Source organism: Erithacus rubecula (genome assembly GCF_903797595.1).
Source record: "Erithacus rubecula genome assembly, chromosome: 3".
Lineage (NCBI taxonomy): Eukaryota > Metazoa > Chordata > Aves > Passeriformes > Muscicapidae > Erithacus > Erithacus rubecula.
This window is the reverse complement of record NC_136689.1, coordinates 16,702,989-16,725,657: the sequence shown is the minus strand read 5'-3', so window position 1 is coordinate 16,725,657 and position 22,669 is coordinate 16,702,989. Positions and strand designations below refer to the sequence as shown.

Here is a 22,669-nt window from a genome sequence, read left to right as displayed (position 1 = left end):
AAATTGCAGGCTTGTCATGTGGAAAGTACTTCAGTCTATTGAAACAGCGTTACTTAGATGACCGGATGAAGCAAGATGGCCTGTTGTGAGCAGAGGGAACAAGGAACGTTTTTCCTGTTTCAAAACCTTTTTGCAGAAGACATGGATATACAAAATATTGTACCATAGACGAAGGATTGAGATTGAAGACTGAAAACAAAAAGTGCTTTATTAGAAGTGGGACCAAATGTTCATCTCACTGCTGTAGCCATTCGAGTGATTTCCTTAAGAAACAGTAAGTGACTTTAATAATTTCAAAGCAAAGATCTTATCAAAGATTGTTTTATTGGTCTGTAGTCAACTATGTTGTCTAAGAGTGTAGTAAGAGTGTTAAGTGTTTTAAATTGTGAAAACAAATAGGGTAGCATCTGGATAGCTGAAGAAATTGTGCCCACAAGGACAGACTGTGTAGGATTTGGTCTGCAAACCCTCCTCTCTGCTTGTTTGCATGATCCATCTTCAGCATGCACATTGACTTACAGGCAAGGTGAAACAATCAAACATTATTTTTGATATTACCATTACATTTGTTTTGTGGTTAGCTTAGAATTTTATGGATCTGTTTTACATTCAGTAAAAAGTGAAGTAGGTATTCTTTGTTTTCCCCATGGGAGCTTTAGGATATGGTATGAATTAAGCTTTTATGTAGTCGGGGATATAAAAGGACATACTGAGACATGTAAAATAGCTTGAGGTAAAATATTTGGATTGCTGTAGGGACTGGATTCATACACAAGTGTGCATTAAACATATATGTATGAAATAAGGGACAATAATGTTAAGAATTTGTTTGATGCTCTGTGGCCTGGCAAGGGAAATAAATGATGGTGTGTCTGAGCTTCAAGTCAAGGTATTGGTAACCACAATATGGTGTCCTAAATTCTGCTTTTGGGGGTCAAGTAGTGCTTTTGCCATAACTTCTGTGCATGCTTGCACAACTGGGAGAAAGATGTGGGGAATGGATGTGACAGTGATATTGAGTATTATGCTGAAAACACCTGATTATGGTTCACTCAGAATGCCTCCTTTCTGGAGGGTCATGTTTATGTCCTCTAAATTCCACCTTCTAAGACAGTGAGCATCACCTTCTGATTCTTCTATTTTGTTCATGTCAACTTCTAGCTAGCTGACCCTGGCCAAAATAAAAAGTAATCTCTGAACACAGAAACTGGAGGACTGGATGATTTCACCATCACTAACCATCTCAGACTCCTCCTAAGACACATATTGACTGATTATGTTGCTCATCAAGGGAAAGAAAAAGCCAGAGAATTAAGAGCATAAGTGAAAGAAGGAAAACCCAGTTATTCTCTTGACATATCCACCATATATGTAATCAGACCCTACAAACAGAAAGTTCCTCTTTTATAGATGTTCTGAGTTCTTATCTCAATTCTCCTTTCACCACAATACAGAGTTTTTACAGCTTGGTATAGACCAAAACTGCATAAACAGACTGAAAGAACTGAAACCTAGGTGCATGCTAGTACTGGGAAGTTAATTATAAGTGTTGAGATTTCTTAGGGAGCTTTGCAACTACTTTTCTGGAAAATTATCCAGGAAAAAATAATGGAAATATGTGAAACATGTTAAGAACAGCTATCTGGGTCTTGGGCTTCCCCATTAACTGGAAGTTTGAACGTTTGAAATCAGTTTTATTTTACCTGCGTGTGGCTCCCCTTATGAAAAACATTGGTGAACCCTGGCAGCTCCTACAATCTTGTACTGTGAGGCCAGAATCAACTGAGGCCAGATTCCAACTTAGGCAATGTTTCATGGTCTGAAATCTCTTTTTCGGGCATCTGAGGGCCCATTCCTAGTCTAAATTCCCAAGCAAACTTCTAGTCTGGAAGCATTGCCAAGGAGTGATGGCCACTGAAACCCCAGCGTGTGTCACTACTACCCCAAACTACCAAGCACCCACCCTGCTGAAGGAAACATGGAAGAGCTGGGGTCCCTGCCTCAGTTCAGACTCTGACCAAGTTCACCCAGGTCTATGAATCTGGAAAGCCAAAGCTCTAGAGCAGCACTCAAGGGATGTCTGGTAAGAAATAACATTGCTGTTAACCAAAATCCGCTGGGTGGTTTGTTCCAACTTTTGTCTTTACTGATGCTTTTACAAAATGTTTCAGCTCTCTTGGGTTAGAGCTGTCTGCTGAAAGTACATATCATTGGAAAGCTTCTGTCCAGAAACAGCTAAAAATTATTGTAATGTGTTTGAAGTTTCCAAATATGGCATTGGGCAACTGGAGGAACCCCCAATTGCAACCAGCATGGGGTTTTTTTCTGTAACGATCCAATAGAATGGGGACATCTATAGGTGGTAGAAGGCATTCTGTAAGAAAGCAAAACTCTATAAAGTGTTTGGGTTTTTATTTTCAAAAGTGGATTTGTGCTTTCAGCTCTCCAAATCCAACTGGAATGAAAGATCAGTCATGACAGAAGTGTTACCATATAGTGCAGCTAATGGTGAAGCTGAGGAGTTTGGACAACTAGTACAGTAAAGTTGTCAATTTATTTTTATGAAGAGAGAACAAACTAATAGTTCTATTGTTGTTGGATTAAGGGTTCTTTCATTGTCTTTCCTCATTAGGAAAGTGAAGGATTGCCTTACTTTTACAGAATTTTTTTTCTGTTGAGCAATTTTCATAAAAGATCTCTTTAGAAACAGTTTAATTTATCAGTATTGTATCAGCACTTAGTATTTCTGTAGTTTTTTCACCATAAGCTCCAAGGTCTCAATAAAATTCTTTGCAGATGTCCTGTGTTTACTGTTGGGTGAGCCAGCTCGCAGAGCACAGGAGCACTTTCCTCAGGGAAGTGCAGGGTGTCAAAGGGACAGAAAGAAAAGTAACAGCTTCACATGGCTGAGAGGTGATTAATGGAGTCAGCTGGGAGCTCCCAGTGTCTCCAAGAGGGTGCAGGGATAACCTCCCTCTTGGGAACACGCTCTGTGTCGGTATTTTGGCAGTCTGAAAATCTTGGGGCAAAGCCAGTTGCTGTGTGCTCTGGTGATGTCGAGGAGGCCTAGGAGAGCAGTGGGAAGGGCTGCCAGGTGAGAAACTCTGGCCTATATTTTCCCTTTGCCCAAGTTTCACGTTGAGATCTCAGCAGATAAGGGCTTGAGTCAGGCTGTACGCCTGGTGTCGGTGAGGTGCTCTGAGTCACGGCAGGCTCGGTGCTCAGTGCCAGTGCTCAGTGCCAGTGCTCAGTGGCACTGCCCTGGTGTGTGCCCAGCTCTGCTTGTCCTCTGTGACAGCATGGCTCCTTCTACCCACTTGGGTGGGTGGATAACTGGTTTGCTGGCTCTGTGCATATAGACGTGTTCAAAATATAGCAAGTTATTCAGTGTGCCAACAGGCTTTGAAATAAAGAACAAAACTGGTTTTATATAACATCACAGACATATAGACATCGCTAACATATAGAGACTCCATTTAAAAAAAAAATTAGCAAAATCTGTATCTTACAAACTTAAGTCTTGTTAGACTGACCTAAAACATCCACAGGAGATGTTTAAACATGGTGTAATCTTTTTTACTATAGTATGTGGAAGATTCTCAGTGATGTAATTTTCCCTCAAATGTTTTAAGCAGAAATGTTTGCTAGTTGTTTGCCATGTTTTAACCTAAGGATTGATAAGACAAGTTTCTATTTCAAGGATATGAGGTCTGTAGGCAGTAGGAACAAGGAAGAGCTACATGCTGAAGAAAACTCCACCCTCAGGTAAACGTATTACCTGCCTGCAGTCAAAAAGCACATGATCCTATGCTTGCACTAAAAAAATCTTCCTTTTGCCCTCAAAGTGATTGTGTGGAACAGCACCCAGTATTTAGAGGCTCAGATAAACCCAATATCCTCTTTCTCTGTCCCTGAGTCATACAAAATCCAGGAACATGTGGCTCAAGACAGCCTATGTAGAAGAGTGTGGGGTTTTACTGAGCAACATGTGGGTTTTGTGGTGGAGGAGAGGAGATGGGAAACAGCACAGAAAGTGAGCTGTATATGAGAGAGTGGTGAAAGACAAATGTGAAAGATGATCTTTTCTTGCTTCTCATCTATACGTTTTGGGTGTGCCTAGACTATCACACCAAAGAGGTACAGATGAGAAGCAAGAAAAGACCATCCTTCACATTTTTAAACTTACCATTACCAAAGAAGCTGGAGAAGAGAGAAAAGTGGAAAGAGAGGAAATACCAATCATGTGGTAGAAGACACTGTAATCCACCAGGTAAAGCTGCCTGGCTCCTGGGGACCAGCTCAGGTCCCTGCCCAGCCCACATGCCCTGGTGACTCTTTCCTGGGCACCCTGGACTCTCTGGCTCCAACAGTCCCTGCTTTGCTACACTCCACCCAGGGCCTGAGTCCTGGCTTAAAATAGCAGGTGAACTTTTCAGAAGGGGGTTGGGTGCCCAAGTATTTGTGCCCTGCCCAGCCCAAGGTAGCCTTGATTGAAGCTGTGTACTCCAAGCGCTATTTTAAAGCAAAAATTGATAATCTTACATACAACAGCACTCAGACACAAGATTTTGAGCAATAGTTCAGTCCCATATTCAAATTATTTTCCATCTTAAAGTATTCCATCTAAATGACGTTATGGTGGGAAATAGGAATTTTTCTTTGACAGGTTACTTTGACTTATGAGAAGTGAATGAGCATATACAGGAATATGAAGTCTAGAAGTTAGGGAAAATTAAACCCGTTGCTTTCAAATCTTCCCATGGAAATTTTCTCCTCTCTGCAATGTAACATTGGAATTTTCCTCTCACTGCAACCCAGCATATCCTACTGACTATGGTTTCTTTTACAGATACTATTCCATCTGTTGTAGCTTTATCTGAAGCAACTAAACAGAACATTGTGTAGTTTATACAGTAGAAATCTTGGAGGATTTCCTTCTCTGGGTTCTTCTCATGGTGTAAACCATCTGTATGTGCCTGTCCCTGAGGACATGATCCCAGAGCTGCTCAAGTCAGTAGGAGTCATTTTGTTCTGCTGGCCCAGGGCCAGAGTCAGTACACACAATTTAGTTTATTATGTTACAGTGTTTCTTCAAGCCAATAGAAAACGATGTTGAATTCCCTCTTATAAAGTGATTAATACTGTTCAGTTATTTTTAAATTATATTTTATTTAAAGTTCCAGACTAGACTAATTCTCTGTGCAAATGAAAAAATTATGCCATGTTCCTGTTTGACTTCATAATTTTTGTCTGGCTCATGACCCATCCCAGTACACACCTTTGTTCTGTTACACTTACTTATTATTGCTGCAGCCACAATCAGGTTATCTCCTTTCTTCTTTCTAATACCTAATCCTCCAGACTGTTGATCTCTGGCCCTGGGGAACGTCATTTCTAATTCCTGAGTGCAGAACCTGCTGTGATAAGAGCAGCTATTGTTTATATACCGACACTGCAATTCCCTTACCAGTGGAAAAACCTGTGGTGGGGCAGGAATAATCTCTTGTTTCATCTGCCATGGATCACTGTAACTACAGTGAATCCACATTATCAAAGCAAGGAGTGAGAGGGGAGAAAAAATGTGTAGATTTCAGATCAGCAACATCCACTGTACATTATTTTGTGCTCTTTGGGAGTGTGGAATCAGGCTTTGTAATACAGAGTCTTCTACAATCCCTTGGAGGTGATGGAGAAGGAAGATGAAATTGTCAGCATGAATTTTAGAAATTACAATTATTTTTCTTATGTAGTTACTCCTCAGCTGACTTTTTCATTTTCCTGTTCATCCACCTTACCCCAAGGGCACCAGAGCAGGAGCATGATGCTTTCTAGAGAGAGAATTTCTCCTATCTGCCATTGATAGTGTTCAGCCATATAGAGGGCTCATGGTTGGGCACAGTGAGATTCTACACTCTCAAAAGCACATGTATCCATTGCAGATTTTTGCCAAGGTCTCTTAACAAAGCACTTATACATTTGGTGTGGAAGTTTCTCCTTTCTTTTCCTTGCTTGCTCATTCCTTACTGCTGGTGCTTACAAAACTGTGATAAAATGATTGATGACTTTCTGAGTGTGTGCTCCACAAACCCTCTGAATCACTCTTACCTTTGCAACAGCACGTTATATAGGGTCAGGCTGTTTTCATAGAAGCTGACTGTGTATAGTCAATAAATGTGTGTGTTTTTCTCTTATGCTTTTTGTATCCTTTGTGTAATAAAGACCACATCAAGTCATTAGCAAAAGCTTAAATCCTACACTGAAGAAAATCACCAGTTAGTTGTAATATTTCTTTTTCTTGTCTAAGGACTTCAGGTATGTTTGTGATGCCAGAGCATCAGCATTTTTATCCTGCTTTGGAATCAGTGAACTCTAGCCTGTGTGTCTGATCAATAAACTCTTTAAGTCTGTCACTGGCTATATGTACGTGAAACACCTGGATACCACAATCTGTGATTTCAGCTTCAGTAGCTATGAATATCAGATGAGGTTGAGATGGTATTTGCATAAGTAAAAGCATTTTTAAGCCTCTCATATTCCTTTAACATACAGCCCATTTTATTGCTATTTATAGTTGTTATTTTCGCTAGACACTGAGGTCCCAAAGTGTTTTATTTATGCAGATGTAAAATCATTTTGTCTCGAGGGTTTGTTTTTATTTCCTAATTTTCTGTAGACAGCCCACATCATGTTTTGCTTATTCAGTAATTTTATACCTGAGGTGTTTTTCCTGTTCTTTCCAGATGCAGAGGGAAACTGCTTACGCGGGACGAGATGGCCCAGGTGGCTCCCGCCCCGGATCCGCCGCACACGCTCTGCATGCCATGCCCAGCTCTCCACCCTCCACCCCAGTGCCCCACTCCATGCCTCCCTCTCCGTCCAGGATTCCCTACGGTGGGGGCCGGCCCGTGGGTGTGCCAGGCAATGCCACCATCCCCCGGGACCGGCTGTCCGGCGTGCCAGCCTCGCGCTCCATATCGCCCAGCCCCAGCGCCATCCTGGAGAGACGGGACGTGAAGCCGGACGAGGACATGAGTAACAAAACCCTTACCCTGATGAGGAATGAGAGTCTGTACGGTGACCCCTACCTGTTTCACGAGGGGAGGATGAGTGTGGCCGCGCCGCACCCCGGACACCCCCTGGATGTCCCCGATCACATTGTAGCTTACCACCGCAGTGCCATGAGGTCATCGAGCACCTACTGCAGCCCCTCCCTGCAGCCCGAAATGCTGGAGCAGTCCTTGTACAGACAGAAGCCACGCAAGTACCCGGAGAGCCATTTGCCCACTCTTGGCTCTAAAACGCCTCCAGCCTCACCCCACAGGGTGGCTGACATGAGAATGATCGATATTCATCCTCACCATGGCTCCCACATTCCCACCCACACCATCCAGCCTGACAGGTCCTCCCCCAGCCGGCAGTCCTTCAGAAAGGAGCCAGGACCGCCCGTGTTTGTGGATGCCAAGGCTCGGAGCACTGCCGGCCCCCTGGGCATGGCCGAGGCAGTGCCCTCGCCCCTGGACAAGCAGCCTTTTGGCTATGGGTCACCCACCATGCCCAAAGACAAGGAGACAAGGTAAGGCAGAGCTGGGGCTTCACTTACACAAACGAGAAATGTTCCTAATCTGCACATCCTTTGTCGTTTAAGACTCAGGGGACAATGTAATGTGTGGGAGGCTTCTGCACCCGGCTGCTGCGGTGTTTATTAGCTGTCCGTCAAGGTAGTTAGTAATTCAGAGGAGATGTGACACCATCCATTATTAATTTGAAAGTATTGTCAACCCATGATGAATCCCTAGTTATTTTCATTTGTGTAAATTTCAGTCATTGGAAAAAATATAATAAAATAAAATGATTAACTGGGATTTTTCTTTGCAGACAGGCAGATCATGTTACAAGAACAAATGATGTTCTGTTCCTGTTAATAAGGGAATATATTTCACCCCCGTTAAGAATGACACTCTGATATTACCATTTTGGTTCTTTATGGAGTGAAGTTTTTCTCATCTGGTGTTGGAAATGGGAAGAATTTATCATTGCTGTCTTATCTCCTGTAAAACATGAATTTGCATAAAAATAGGACAGTTGTTTACAATAATCTTCCTTGAGGGAAAACTGCTAAGAAAAGCAAGTCTGTCCCAGGGAAGAAATCGAAACCCAAATACCATTCCCAATGATTTTTCCGGCATCACAGTTGGTGACCTGACTGTTGTTAACTTTTGTGTGATGGCAATGATGACAATGATCTCTCCTGTCTATTTAAGGATCAGATTTACACAAAGGTCTTTGGAGGCTTCTCTGCCTTAGACCCTGCCCTGGGAGAGAAAAGTCATTGCACTGCCAGGCGCTTGAGGTGTATTTATGAATTGCATTAATCTCTAGCGTATTGTTTGTGCTGTTAACTTTTATAGAGCTCTTTAGGGAAGTGGAGATGAATAGCTGGAGAATGCTGAGCTCACAGAGGCCAAAGGTAACTGCTGATTGCCTTAACCACTGGGAAGACAGGGAGCTTCAAACAGACCCTAGGCTTCCCCTCTATCTGAGCAACGTGCTCAATAATTAGTTGCTGCTTACCATGCTTGGCCAAAAAAAAAAAACACAGGTCATGAGGTCCACAGGTGGGAAAAAAATGGAAGAATATAAAGAAAAACAGCCACCCACAAAAATTACAGGGCTATAGCTTGGTAGTTATGACATAAGAGTATGAGGTAGGGCTTATTACAATCTAAAGTCAGTGAAATTAGACTTTTATGTATCTGTTTCCAAGAGAAAGTTGTAGACATCTGAAATTTCATTTCATACTATTATTATTGCATCTAGGAAATTATTTGAAGGAAATATGCCCATTTTAATCCATTTACAGATTTTAAATGTTCATGAAAATGAAAAAACAAAAAAAGCTCATGATAGGAATTAAAAACAAGCAAGGACACCAAAAACTTTTTCATTTGTACAATTTTCTGTCTTCTCTCTGGGCATCTCAGTTTTTCACTCAGCTACACAGATATGCACAGGGGTGTTTGTTTGTGAATGGATGAAGAAAAACTACACAGATAGTTCTGCAGCTCCTTAAAAGGGAGTTTTGCACCAGGAGTTTTAATCCTGGTCCCAGAATATATTAGCAATGAAGAAAACAGCATTTGCATAATTGCACTTCCAAATGACCTTAAAATTCAGCATGGTGTGTATTAGTCACATGGCTCTGAAAGAATCATTTTGAAAGCTGTCTTTATGGGTTGTGGGTTTTTTTAACCTTGAGGAAGTGTGACTTGCTAAAAATAATTGTAAATATCAAAAGCAATTCATGCAAATTGGTGTGTTTTCTAACCACTGTGATATTAAGAATTGGGTTTGAGTCCTACAAACACAAAAGGCTCGAAGCTTTAATTTAGCTTTATAATAATTTCATAAACTTTGAAAGTTTATGAAATGTTGAGGTACTCCTTTCCTGCTTCAGCATGGACTGAATTGTTACAAGGCTGCTATGGATACTTGAGGGATGATGCACATAATGGCAGAATGGCATCCCCTATCTGACTGTGTAGGACTTGGAGTTTACACCCATAAACAGTATGGGCTTGCTTCTGTGAGAAAGAGTATTTTGGGGATTGTAGAGATAGGGCTGAATTCATTCTCTTCCAGCCATGGTGAACTGAGGTGTAGGCTGCTCTGCTGTGTATGTAATCCACTTGCTGATGCCAAGAGCCTGAAAGCCAGGCCACAGAAAGCACATGCAGTGTGTTCAGTCAGCCTGTGTGCAGGGCTGTCAGCTGGGGCAGACAGAGGAGCTCTCAGCCTTGGAGCTGCTGAGGAGAGAGCTCCTGTCATCTCTGCACTGTGGCACCAGAGACTCCCCATCCTGCCTCATTCAGGAGCAGCTTGAGGACCCTGCAGGCACCAAACCCATCATCTCAGCACTGTTGTTGCTTTAATCCCTAGAGGAGTGTGCTGAGAGCAAAGAAAACATCTCTTGTGTCATGACTATGGAAATTCCCTTGAAGCAGCACTGTCACAGCCTCAGGACAATGCAAGTTTAAGTATAAATCAGAGGGAAGATTGAAAGGGATAGTGACAATGTCAGAAGTAAAAGTGAATCTCTCTTCCCAACTCAATTCTGCAATTTTGCAGTCCGAGACTGAACTGGGATATCTCTGTAATTCATCAGAATATGTCAGGTACTTAAAACAGATAAGACCTCTTATTGACTGTGTCCTGGTTTAGTTGAAGAAAATGGTTCCATTACCTTTGGAACATTAACTGCAGCAGATTTGGATCTACAAGAGATGAAAACTGGTATTTCTGAGCTCTTCTTCTGGAGTTTCCCATTTTAATTTGACACCATGGAAGCCAGTTTCATCTAGCCTGTTATTTAAGGTAGAGTTGAGGGGGATTTAATTGCTTCATGTAATGCTTATTTGTAACTGTTTACCTTGACTATTTCCAACATAACTTCTTCTGTGATACAAATTCTCACAGTTAATTCATTCGCCAGAAGAGTCCCATATAAAGCTCCTTTACAACAGTGAGAAGAAACAAATTCATGGAGATTTAAAGAAATAAAATATGTTATTATTCATGTGCAAAAAATATTAGAAGACATAACAGGTTACAGCAGTTCACCTTCAAAGGGTTATCATCTCCTAAATCTGAGGTCTGTTGGAAGAATGAACAAATTTTTGTGTGTGAGCATGAGCTGTTTAACAGTGATTTGCTGTCATATTTTTGGATGGCTCATTTATGCAGCTTGTGGGACATTTCTGGAAGTTACTACAGACAAAGCAGATGTTTAAATGTTGATAAATTGGAAAAGAAGCTGTTTATCCAAAAGTGCATTAAATTAAATGCTGTTTAACTTAAGGTCTTTGCATTTATAACACATGTTGCAAAATTCTAGATTATTTGATAATGCTAAATATGTATATAATAAATACTCCTACTCTAAAACAGCAAAATAACTCTATAGAGTACTTTTCCTCCAAATGCATTTTCAGGGAGTACTATGGTTCTCTTTTGCCTGAACACAACTTTTGTCCTCTTCTTTTTATGCCATAGTGGTGAGAAAATATGATAGTTGAATTGAGCAAAAATGTGATCACATCATTGGCTCTTGCAGTTCAAGACTAAAATGTAATGGCCATGTGGAGGTTGTTAGATATTTTTCTCCCCACAAAACCACTTTATTGTTTGATATGTCAGAGTATGGATGGACTCTATACATTAGGAAAAATGAGCTTACTTTGTAAAGTCATGCACAGTGAGAGACTCCATCACCAATGCACGCAGCATTTTATAAGGGGAGCTTTAAAAATGACATTTTGCACAAGGCCAAAACTGCATATTCCTCTGTGAAAGGTGTTGAATAAGCAGGCAGAAAAAAATGAAGTCAAATGACCAATACAGGATGAAGGAAAGGTAAACTGTACTTTGTCTTCCATCTGTTCAAGGAACTGTTTGTAGGAAGATGAGAGGCAGGCTCTGGGATAAGAGTTGTCAAATAATGCACCAGCTGATGTGCTTCAGAGCTTCCTTTTCCCCTTTAGCTTCAAGATGTAGAAGGTTTGAGTTCAATCTCTTCCTTAGAGGATTGAAATATTCACCTGTGTGAATCTTTCTGTGGGAAGAAAGCAGAGTACAGATGAATTCTGCTGATCTTTGGTTCCCACCCTTCCAGGACAGACACTCATCTGTTTTGGGAAATTTGTGATAAAGTCTAAGACATTTTCACTTGATTGTAGGAAAGTCATTGGGAAAGACAGCCTGCTCTTGTTTCCTTTCTTTTCCTGGTGAGATAAAAAAAAATTGTAATGAAATGTTTCTATCATAGAGTAATGTAGAAAGAAATGAGTATTTCTCTGTCTCTGCTTGCCTTTTCATTGCTTCATTTGGAGCTTAACTATAAAATAGGAAGTCACTCTTTTTTTTTCTCCAGGAGGGTGTGCCAGTTAGTTCATGGTGCAGATTTGGTATTTGAGTACATCTGTTATTGGTGATTTGATGCACAGCCTGGGGTTGGACAGGAACATGAATGAGCAGCTACACAGACCAGTTTTATTCTTTGTGTGTATGAAGTATCTTCTCAGTGATGTGAATATTAAAGATGTCCCCAGGAAAGTGAAGTAGCATGCAAGTAACATGTCATGCTTAAATAGCATTGCTGTGACAAGTGGATACCAATTCAGCAATATGCTGTAGCCCTTCTTGGAATTACTTCCAGTTAACTGCAGTAGAAGGAGTAGCCTGGAAAATCAGTGAAGCTGTAAAGAAGAAATCTGGTGATGAAATCTGATGTATCAGTGCACCAGTCCCCAGATAAGCAAGGGCTTGCTTTGGTTCTGCTGAATTTGGGGAGCAGGATGCTAAGGCAGGGCCCCAGTTCTGGACATACCCAGAGCTGCTGGGGAGAAGAGGGCTGGTGAATGGCCTGTCCCTGCCTTCCTGGGCAAGTCTGTGAGAAGCCAAAGCCAAGTCTGACAGAGTTTGCTGGGCGTCGCTTCTGACCTTGTCCCCTCCTTTCCTCCCCCACCATGCTGCCACCTCTGACTCTCCCAGCATTCACATGAAAACAATGTGAAACAATGCCTTTCTGTGCTCAGGCTGATAAAATAGCCATTTCTTTCCCAACTGCTGTAAAAGGGACCCTCCCTGCTCTTCCTGGGTGGTGGAGAGATGCAGCTTTATCTGGGAAATTAATCTGGGAGCAGAGACGGGTTGGCTCTTCTCGGGCTCCCACCCTTCTGGTGGCAGCAAGCTGGGGCACCACTTTGTTCTGTTCTGCTTGACCCTCTGTCCTAGTGCTCCACATGCAGCCTGCCCTGTGTCACTAGAGTGGCAGCCTGTCCTGTGCCCTGGGAGCCTTGGTCTTTCCCATGCCACTGGAGTGCCAGCCTGTCCCATCCAGGGAATGCTGGCCAGCCCATCCATGGGACTCTTGCCTGCCCTGTGCAGACAGAGTTCCTGGGACAGGCTGTTCCCATATCCCCTCTCCACAGCAGTGAGCACAAGTGGTAGAAAACACAATGCTGAGAAACAAAAATGCACAATTTTTGTCATGGCAGTGCTGGCATCCCTGATAGACTCTGGCCTGGCATAGCCTGAGGAAAGCCTTTTGTTCTCCTTTCTGGAGCAGAGGCTGCTCCAGCCCTTCACAAGGAAGTTGGAGGCAAAGGGGTCCACTGCAGATCCTGTCCATGCTCCTCTCGGGCTTTATGGTGACAGAATTGGGCCACCAGCCCTCCAGCCATGTCAGCCCAGGTTACAGCCCCACCACCAGGCCATCCTCATCCCTCCCTGCCCGTGCTGGAATGTGCTGCCTCCCACCACCTTCAGTCCAACCACCTCCAAAAATCAGGTTGTTTTATTTAATGCCTAAGAGGCACCTCCTTTCAGACACCTGTTTTTGAAATGTTTGGTGCTAATTGCCATAACAAGTGTGGGTATTACAGTGAAATGATTACAGGAAAAATCTGCCTAGTTTCTAACAGAGTAATTCCAGAGCACATGTAGATTCTTCACATTCTTAATGCTTTTACCATATGAAAAATAACGTGTTCTGTGCAATTGATTCCAGTATTTCATTCGTTTTTCATCATCTCCTATCTTGGAACATCCCTTTCCCTCTTAACAACATACTTTCCTAGATTTCGTGGCAAAGGACAAGATCGGCTCTGTGTTGCCATAATATCTTTTGAAGCAGAAAATTGTTTCCAGATTATCTAATGTGGGATGAAAAAAACATCATATTTATGGATTGGTAAAACAGATAGGCTCCCAGTTGAGTTTAGTTCCAGGAAGGTTTTGTGATGATATCTGGGAAAAGAAAATGTTTTCATTATTAGGTGTCAAAAATGCTGCATTAAAGTTTGTTAGAGTATACTTATCCCTGGGTTTTAGTACTTGTTTTTGTTCCAAAGATTACTGTAGCCTGCACCAGTTTCTTATTTTAAAACTTGTAATAGTGGAAATTCCATAACGTATTCCTTGGTTTGAAATGAATTAAGTCAGATTCACTAGTCTTCTCATCACCCTTCAAAATACCTTTCAACATGAAGACAGAAAAGTAAGATGCGTGCACTGCTTTGAATCGCAGTAAGAACACATCTGCTGGCTGGGGACTGACTGAGCACTCTCTTCTTCTCTGCCTGTGTCTCTTAGCATCTCATTACTTGTTTTGCTGCCCTGTTTTCTCAGCCTCTGGGTGTCTCTGAGTCTCTCCTGGCTGTGGTGTCTGTGTGCTGTCCCAGGAAACCTCATTCATTCCCTGAATTTGAATGAAATAATTAGCCTGGATAATCCATCTGGCTGCAAGCAGGGCTGGTTACTTGCTTTTTATCATGTCAGCTTGCTTTTGGCTGCTATTGGTACCTACATTTGAGTTTATGTGACTTACTGATTGATGCTGTTGCTTTAGCCACCAGCTAAAGCAGCTGTGGTGGCAGAGTTTGGCTGCTCCCATGTGCACAGGATGCTGCAGTGGTGATGGATGGGTCATGCAGCACGCTGAGTCTGTGTCTGAGTTTGTCTGTCCCATCTTCTCTCATCAGTTGCTGCTGCTGGTCTTAACCACTTGCTTTTTGTGAAGTTTTCTTCCCAGTCATCTTCCAAAACCACAGCCTGCTGTTAGAATTTCCTTCTGCATGTCTCCCCACACAGTTAATTGCTGTAATAGAGGGATGCCTTCTCAGAAGGTCCCATACTGAAGTGTGTCTATGTTGTGTCATTGGCATACTGGAATGGGTAAGTAGGCACCTGTGTGAGCAAAAGGCTGTTTGGAGCTGGCTGAGGAAGTCCCCTGGTGCCTGACTAATATATGCATTTATGCAAACACATAAACACACAAATGTTAGCCTTTGCATCTAAAAAATGTTTAGTGACCTTGGGTTCCTATGGAAAACATTGATTTTATTTATTGTAGTTCCATATCTCTTTTCTTCTGCTCTTTGGGAGCTTCTCAGGATAAATGCATGAAAGAAAATCTGATTTGTTATGATGTTGCCATGCAGTCTGCATTTGATATCCTGTACCTCTCTGTCACATTTCTGTCCTTTTCAAAGCAGACAGTTGTGATGTCAGGTGCAAAGGATTTGGACTGGAAAGCAGTCAGCTTGGGCAGATTAAATGTTTCCCAGACAAAAATCCTGGGTCTGGGGAAAGCAAAAATAGTAACAAGAAGAAGTGTAAAGTCTTTAATCCTAAAACCTTAAGTACAGGCAAAATGATTGGCCCAGTGTAGGTGAAAGAGAAAATGCATGTAATGCTGAAAAAGATTTTTTCACTAGCTCCAAGATGCATTAACAAATCATTTTAGGTGCCTGTCTTGTGAGATCATTAGAAGTTTATTACTTGGTTGTTTGTTTTGTTCTTTTTAACTAAGCAGATTTTTTTCTAATTGTCTGTTACAATGCTCGAGCTGAGATGTGGTAAGCTGCTGCAATAAGGTATATGCAAACTGGTACCCAAGGGCCTTTGCACAAACTCTGTAGTGTCTTTCCAATCCTGTGGTAATCGTTCACCTAGAAAAACAAGTCTGAAAACAAATATATGTGGCTTTAACAAACGGTTCTCTTGTCTTACAGAGAGAGGATACAAGCCATGGAGAAACAGATTGCCAGTTTAACTGGTCTTGTTCAGTCTGCGCTTTTTAAAGGGCCAAATACAAGTAATAGCAAAGATTCTTCTAGGTAAAAACAGAATTCATCTGTAATGATTTTAGTAATCAATCAACAAAATTATATTTAAATGTAATAGTAAAAAAAATCCTGAATGCTCAATCATTTTTAAGTGTCTTTATCATCTCCATGAGAATGTTAGGCAGAGAGGAAGAATATGCCAAATGATAGATGGATATTGACTGCATTACTCTTCTTTGTGATAAAAAAAATTAATGTAGCTACATCTCTGTGCTTTCTGCTGCTTATACTCCATTCCTTGCTTAACTTATACTAAAAGGTGATTTAAAAAAAATTACTGTTGAATGACAAATTACTGGTGATTTAAATGGAAAAAATATATGTTAGACAGGACCATTAAATTTGTTGAATATGAACTTCATTACACTTTTAATAGTTGTACACTAAAATTATAATTTTTCTTGTTATTACTTAGTGAGAAGATGATGAAAATTGTGTCCAGCAAGAGCAGCACTGACACTGCAGGTAAGATAATTCACTTTTAATTTACAATTTACTCAGGTATATGAATAGCTCTAACTTTACAAACATCCCACCTTATGGAAATGTCAAGTTTACTTAAGTTTCCATGGATGTACTGTCAGAACAGAAGTTTAAGTGCAGGATATGGGAGTCAATCACATCTTTAAGAGAGGAATTTCTGACAGGTTGAGATGGTATTTGGAATGAATTTCCCACCTGTGCTGAATGGTTTAAATGAGATGCAGAGCCTCTGCATCTGGTGAATTTTCCAGTGACTCATCCCATCTATAGGGATATATATATATATATATATATATGTGTGTGTGTGTGTGTGTGTGTGTGTGTGTGTGTGTCATTAACCCTAGATATGTCCAGATTGCTACAGAAGACTAAATATTTAATTCCTTTTCTTGTCACCTGAAATTTTTTAAGGTCCATCTGTCACTAGGATACTATGGATGTAATGACACCAAGAAATGTAGCAGTCAGCAAGACAGCAGTTTCCCTAATTAAACCATATTGATCTGTCACTAATTATTAGCATGCACCTAAACTGTTCTGAGCAAGCACCAATTATGAAGGCAGTAAGAGCTGGTCTTGTTTTAGCATTCCACCTGGAGAGCTGTTAAATGTATAAAAGATTGAGTTAAGACTGTTGTGAAAGGAGATCTCCATGTGGTTGAAGCTCTTTGTGTGGAGAAGTCTGCAGGGTATTCTTGTGCTTATTTGCCTCCTCTTCACCTTTGTCATGCACTGAATGCAAATACAGGCAGTATTCCCTACTGCCAAGTAACTCCTACTTCTGGTGGTGCTGTTCCCACAGGGAGGTCTGTGCTCCAGCAGGTAGAAAACCACACACATTTATTAGCAAACCTATTATGCTCCTGTAGCCTTCCTGTTGGAGCTGTTAGCTCACGTTCAAGATTCCTGTTTGTCTGGAATTGCACTATGCCCTCCTAATCGACAGAAACCAAAACAGACCTGGAAACTATCAGCCACATGGAAGAGAGAAAGAGCTAAAGTCCTGATACTGAAGCTTTGCTCTCAAGCCACTCTCTGGTGCTGTTCCAATTCTTCCCTTCCTGCTGGCCTCTGATTGGGGAGAGGAATTCTTGAAGCTTTGAAGAGACAAGTTGTAATTTTTCAGGTTCAGACAATATGATGAAAAGTCTGTCATTATTCAAAACAGCTGCAAAATGGTCTTAAGATTTTCCTCTATTGCAGAGTCATTATGGCATTTATGACTATGCCATTTATTTATGGCATTTCCCACTTGCACAGGCCTCACCTCATATAAAGCACTTAAGAAATTCTCACAACCAGCACATACAGTCCTTGGTTCCTCTTTGCAGTGCATTGCAAACAGTGACCTCTCTGCTTTCCCTGTGAGGGTACCAGGTCAGACAAGTCCTAGGTAGGAGGCACTGAGCTGGAGGACCTGATCTAAGTGGGCCCTGCTTTGAGTGAGAGTTTGGACATCCAGAGGTCCCTTTAAACCTGAATTATTTAGTGATTTGTGTGTGCATGTATAAATGTGCACTCACTTGAATGAGAAATTGAATAATATTCATTGGGAAAGCAAACTTACATAAAGCAAAAGTGGGGATTCCCTGGGAAGTCATGCCCAGCCCACCAGAATAGTGTGGCTCATCTGACCAGCAGCCATTTCCTGGCACTGTTGTTTCCAAATATCCTCACTCACTACCTTATCATATGACTGACACATCCCTGAAATGAGAACATTACATCTAACAGCTTCATGTGCAAGCATGGTGGGGGAGATGGAGGGTGGGGACTTAATTTGCTGTCAAAGGCCAGATCATAATCTGTCACTTACTGGCAGAGACATTGGCTTTGTCACATGGCCGTGTGCCTATCCAGCATGTGAGTAAGGACTCCAGCATTCATCTGGTGCTCTAGATGCCTTTCTCATCACCTGGGAGAAGGGATAGGACAATGGGAACAGCCATGCAGCTAGCAGTCTGCAAGGATCCCTGAGAGTGCTATAAAGTTGTAACTCCAGCACCTGCATCCCTGTATCCCATCCTTCCATCATGACTCAGCCACAAAATGAAATTGTAGCAGGTAAGGAAAGTAAGGTGTGATGACCCCAGTGTTCTACAGTATTGCAACCCACAACAGCTATTACTGAAGACTGCTGTATAAAAGAATAATCTTGCATAGTGGAATATTTTCCTGCTTTTGTGCCTGGAGTTGCTCAGGATGTGGTCCAACAAGTCAATGCAGTTCAGCTTACTTGAAAATTAGGCAGTCTGCTGGAATATACTACAAAATGTTCCTCCTTCTTGTAAATATGCTTGGGTTCAAATATGCCAGCAGGAGCCAGACACACTTCTGCTGACAACTTGTTGTGTTCTTCAATTCACCCCAGTCTTTATTAAGTATAACCATTTAGGCAGTGACTCTCTCACTTTGCAATTTCACTTGACAACTGTGCACTGAAATACCAGTTTTAGCAATTTCAAAGACTTTTGAAAGAAAAGTGGTATAAAATGTTGATTGAACAGTCCTTTCTAGAGCTCTGATTGATAAGCAAAAATGTGAATTGCTTCCCATTCTAAAAAGTAAATCATCTGTGCAAGATAATATTGCCTCATCAATGTTGAACCAACATTGTATTTTATAGTATGTGTTCCAATGATGGCAGACTTTTGTGCAAAAAATGAAGAGCTACATCCCTTGGGATGGGAAAGAAACCAAAATTTCTAAACCCTTGATAACTCTATATAGCTAGATTGTGAATACTCTCTTTGGTATGTCTTATGAACCAAATTTTTGTATTTAACTTGCTTTTGCTTTGCCAGTCTGTAGAAGCCAGTGGCTTCTTTTGCCCCAGATATTAAGGACTCTGAAGAAACCCAGCTTTTTCACTGAGGAAGATGAGTCTATAATGATAATGTTTACTGCATTTCTTATCTTTTATTGCTTTAGGCTCAGTTCTTTCTTGGGGGATGGGTTCAAAGAGCAGTAGCCCTCTAGGCTGGCTATGACTCTGCTAATGTTAGGAGAAATCCCATGACTGAATCCTTATAAAGATCTTCAGTTCCTGAAACACAAATGGCATCAAGGAGCTCTTCACTTAGAAACATGTGATTCTAAAACTAAACCATACTAGTAAGACTCACCATGAGATTGCAAATACCCTGAGAAATACTTACATACTCTCTTTTCTGTCATATTTTTGTTCATCAGCTGGAGATTGATTCACTAAATCCTGGATTAATTTATTAAATTGGGATCAGTTGTTTCATTATTACAAAAAAAGAGCGCTTTTTGCTAGTTGCTGCCTTGTTAGAAGAGGAAGGAAGACATTTCAGTATTCTGTGAGAAGGGGATCAGGGAGTAAAATTTTCTGCACTTAACACCTATATAAAACAAGAGGAAGATGGCAGCAGGGAGAAGTATTACAAATGTGGGGCTCAGATCTGATCCTTCTTATTTGTGTCATCTGTGCATATCTGTGTGCCCTTCTCACATGCATGACTCTTGCTCTGATGACCTGTGAATTAAATCATTGTCCATATCTGCTTGCTCCTCTCAGATTCAAAGACAGATCATGTTAATTTTAGAACTCCATCAGCATTTGTAGACAAAAGATGATCCTGAATTGATTTTGGATCAATGAGGTGAAGTTGCACACTAATGTATATATAGAATATTTTATTATTTTGAGGGTGATTTAGTGTCATCTACTAACTGTCACATCTTCCCAAATAATGCTTGAAAATATTGTCTCTTTAGTAAGAAGAGTAATTTGTGAAAAAAACATTACTGGGGGTCTTCTCATGGCCTTTTTTCCTAACCTGCTTCAAAATAAAATCTTAACATTTTAGAAAAAAAAATCTGGAAAACAGAAGGAGAGTATTGTCTTTGCAACCATAGCAAAGGTCAAGTGTCAGGGAGTAGAAGTTCTGTTCCTTATACCCAGAGCACACAGCAAACCTTTCCTCTTTCTGCACTTCAGTTCTCTTTGTACTCTAAAATGGCAGCTTAGTTCATCAGTCTTCGTAAAAAATTAACTTTTTTTGTTTGTCCAAAGTGTTAGGAAATTATGGTGGGAGGTTAAATTTCCCTTACCTAGCTCAAGTAGGGGTTTATTTAAAACCAAAAGCCAGTCCTGTTTCTTTCCCTTCAGTCCATCTGGCATCACATCCAATCTCAAAGCTACAGCCTGGGACTATTTCCAAAAGTGAACTACACTCCCTAGATGAAGCAGCCCCTCATTCAGCTGCCCTTTTATGAAAATGTGGATATCTGAGAAATCAGCTGCTGGTCATTATGGCTCACTCAGTGCCCTGTGTTTCACAGCCCTGGATCAGCATCCCCCTGCATGTTTCCCAGGCTCTGAGCACTCTGCACAGGGACACTGTGGCAGCCAGGAACACCTAATGGCACAAGGAGGTGGCTGAGGCAGCAGTGGAGGAGGAGAGCTGCTTTGGAGGGAGCTGGAGACATTTATTGCTTACAGAAGCAGATCACAGTCTGTCTACACTAAAAGGAAAGCAGGCACCCCTTCCTGAGAAAATATGTGAATTGACTGGGGTCCAGCATTGGGGGAGGGACTGGTGGGTCTGATTCATGCCTTGGCTGCCTCATCACAGGGTCAGGGGCTGAGGTTTTGGAGTTTTTGCTTGAGGCAAAGAATAGCAGAGAGGTAGGTGTGCTTTCAAAAATAGTCCAGATTTGTGGCTAGGGATCAGAACTCTTGGAGTCTTATCCACATTTTTCAGACTCTCTGGTGGTTTCTGTCTGTAAGGCTTATGAACTAAATACCATTCTCTTAAAAAAAAAAAAAAAAAAAAAAGGCAAAAAGTAGTGCATGTGGGAGGGAAATAGATGCTTGACTGTAGGAGAAACTGCAGTACATGTAGACAGATAAGTATTAGCATACATTAGACTGAAGCATGGAGTGGGTACATAATGGCAGTGAACAAGGACTGTTTATTTCTTGAGTGTTGCTTTCTGTTAAGGGGCTCTTTGAAAGTCAAGAGAGCATTGAATCACACTGGAGTATAGCAAAGATGTGCAGCAGGCTGCTCAGCAGTGTAATGATGAGTGCTGTTGTTGAAGCACCAAGCAGATCTAGATGGAGCACGTGTGGGAGGTACAGCATTACAACAGCCTGCACCAAGCTAGAAGAGATTTTTGTCTGAGCATCTCTTCAGAAGCCAATGGCATGGCACACTGTATGTATATAGCATAGATCCAGCCAGAGGGGCCTGTGTTTTTATTGAGCAGAACTGCAAATGAAGGTAAAGCAGCAAACATGATTTTTTAAAATCTTTTTTAAAAATAAAAATAGGCTGGTTTAATTTCCAGAATTTAAGAATGCTTCCTCCAGATGAATTTTTCAAAGGCTGTATAGGAGGTATCCACACCTGTTGGAAAAGGACTAACAGTGTGTTGTCATGCAGAGCTGTACTCAGACATATTTGGAGGAATAGTTCAAAAGACTACAAGGGATGAGAGCATGGGGAGAGAACCTCCCACTCTGGGATTCACACTCATTCCATTCAGAAGATGTGTCATGCACTTTAGTGTGCAGAAAACTTGCCTCACAAAGCTCACAGCACTGGTTTTTGTTTGATTTCACAAGACTTGATAGATGTGTGCTTCTGGGAACAAATTATGACCAAAATCCCTGTATAAATCCATTGATGAACTATTTTTTTTTCCCTCATATTTTTTAATCATAGAGAAGGATGAAATTGAAGTAGGGATTGACCTAATCATAGAGTAGAATCATGGAATAATTTAGGTTGGAAAAGACCTTACAGATCATCCAGTTTAACCATTAACCTAACACTGCCAAATCCACCACCAAGCCAGGTCCCTGAGCAACACATTTACACATCTTTTAAATACCTTCAGGGATGGTGACAACCTCTTCCTTGGCAGCCTCTTCAAATGTCTGATGACCCTTTTGGTGAAGAAATTTTTCCCAATATTAAATCTCCATGAATGTGACTCTTGGCCATTTCTTTTGTCCTATTTTTTGCTACCTGGGAGAAGAGGCCAACTCCCACCTCCTTCCAACCCCCTTTGAGGAACCTGTAGAGAGCAATAAGGACATTGAGACTCCTTTTTTTCCAGACTGAACACCCCCAGCTCCCTCAGCTGTTACTCATCAGACTTGTGCTCCAGACCCTTCCCCAGTTTTGTTGCCTTTCTCTGGACATGCTCCTGTACCTCAGTGCCTTTCATGTAGTGAGGGGCTGTTAATGCTATAGTTCAGGGAGCAGCAGCCATCTCTGCCATTTGAGATTAAGGAATAAGGTGGATTTGGCAGTGTGGTGAGAATAGTTTGCAGGACTATGTAGAACTGGTCTTACAAAATGAAGTTTGTCATACTGACAGTTTGTCATTTTGTCTGCTGGGGGAGTGTGGAGGGGAAGGGACACGTTAGAAAAAAAATCTGAAGAATATGGGTGTGTAAGTGCAAATTGTGAGAAGGAGCTGACATTTCTGTTATCTGACAAACTGGAATTTGCTTGTTCTTTCTA

The 22,669-nt window shown here is 41.4% G+C and overlaps 1 protein-coding gene across 12 annotated transcripts in view; it reads left to right on the top strand.

Annotated features, from left to right (window-relative positions):
• The window catches only part of KIAA1217, a 175,610-nt gene that overhangs the window by 119,088 nt on the left and 33,853 nt on the right, over positions 1-22,669 (top strand). For 11 of the 12 annotated variants that reach the window (XR_013773604.1, XM_079300589.1, XM_079300583.1 and 8 more), the window contains 3 exons: positions 6,741-7,573; positions 15,570-15,674; positions 16,099-16,148. Coding sequence is in view for 11 of the 12 variants with exons in the window: in XM_079300589.1 (XP_079156715.1) it covers positions 6,741-7,573; positions 15,570-15,674; positions 16,099-16,148 (988 nt within the window). In the remaining variant the exon portion in view is untranslated. The remainder of the gene's footprint in view (positions 1-6,740; positions 7,574-15,569; positions 15,675-16,098; positions 16,149-22,669) is intronic. The other variant, XM_079300588.1, reaches the window with a different exon arrangement.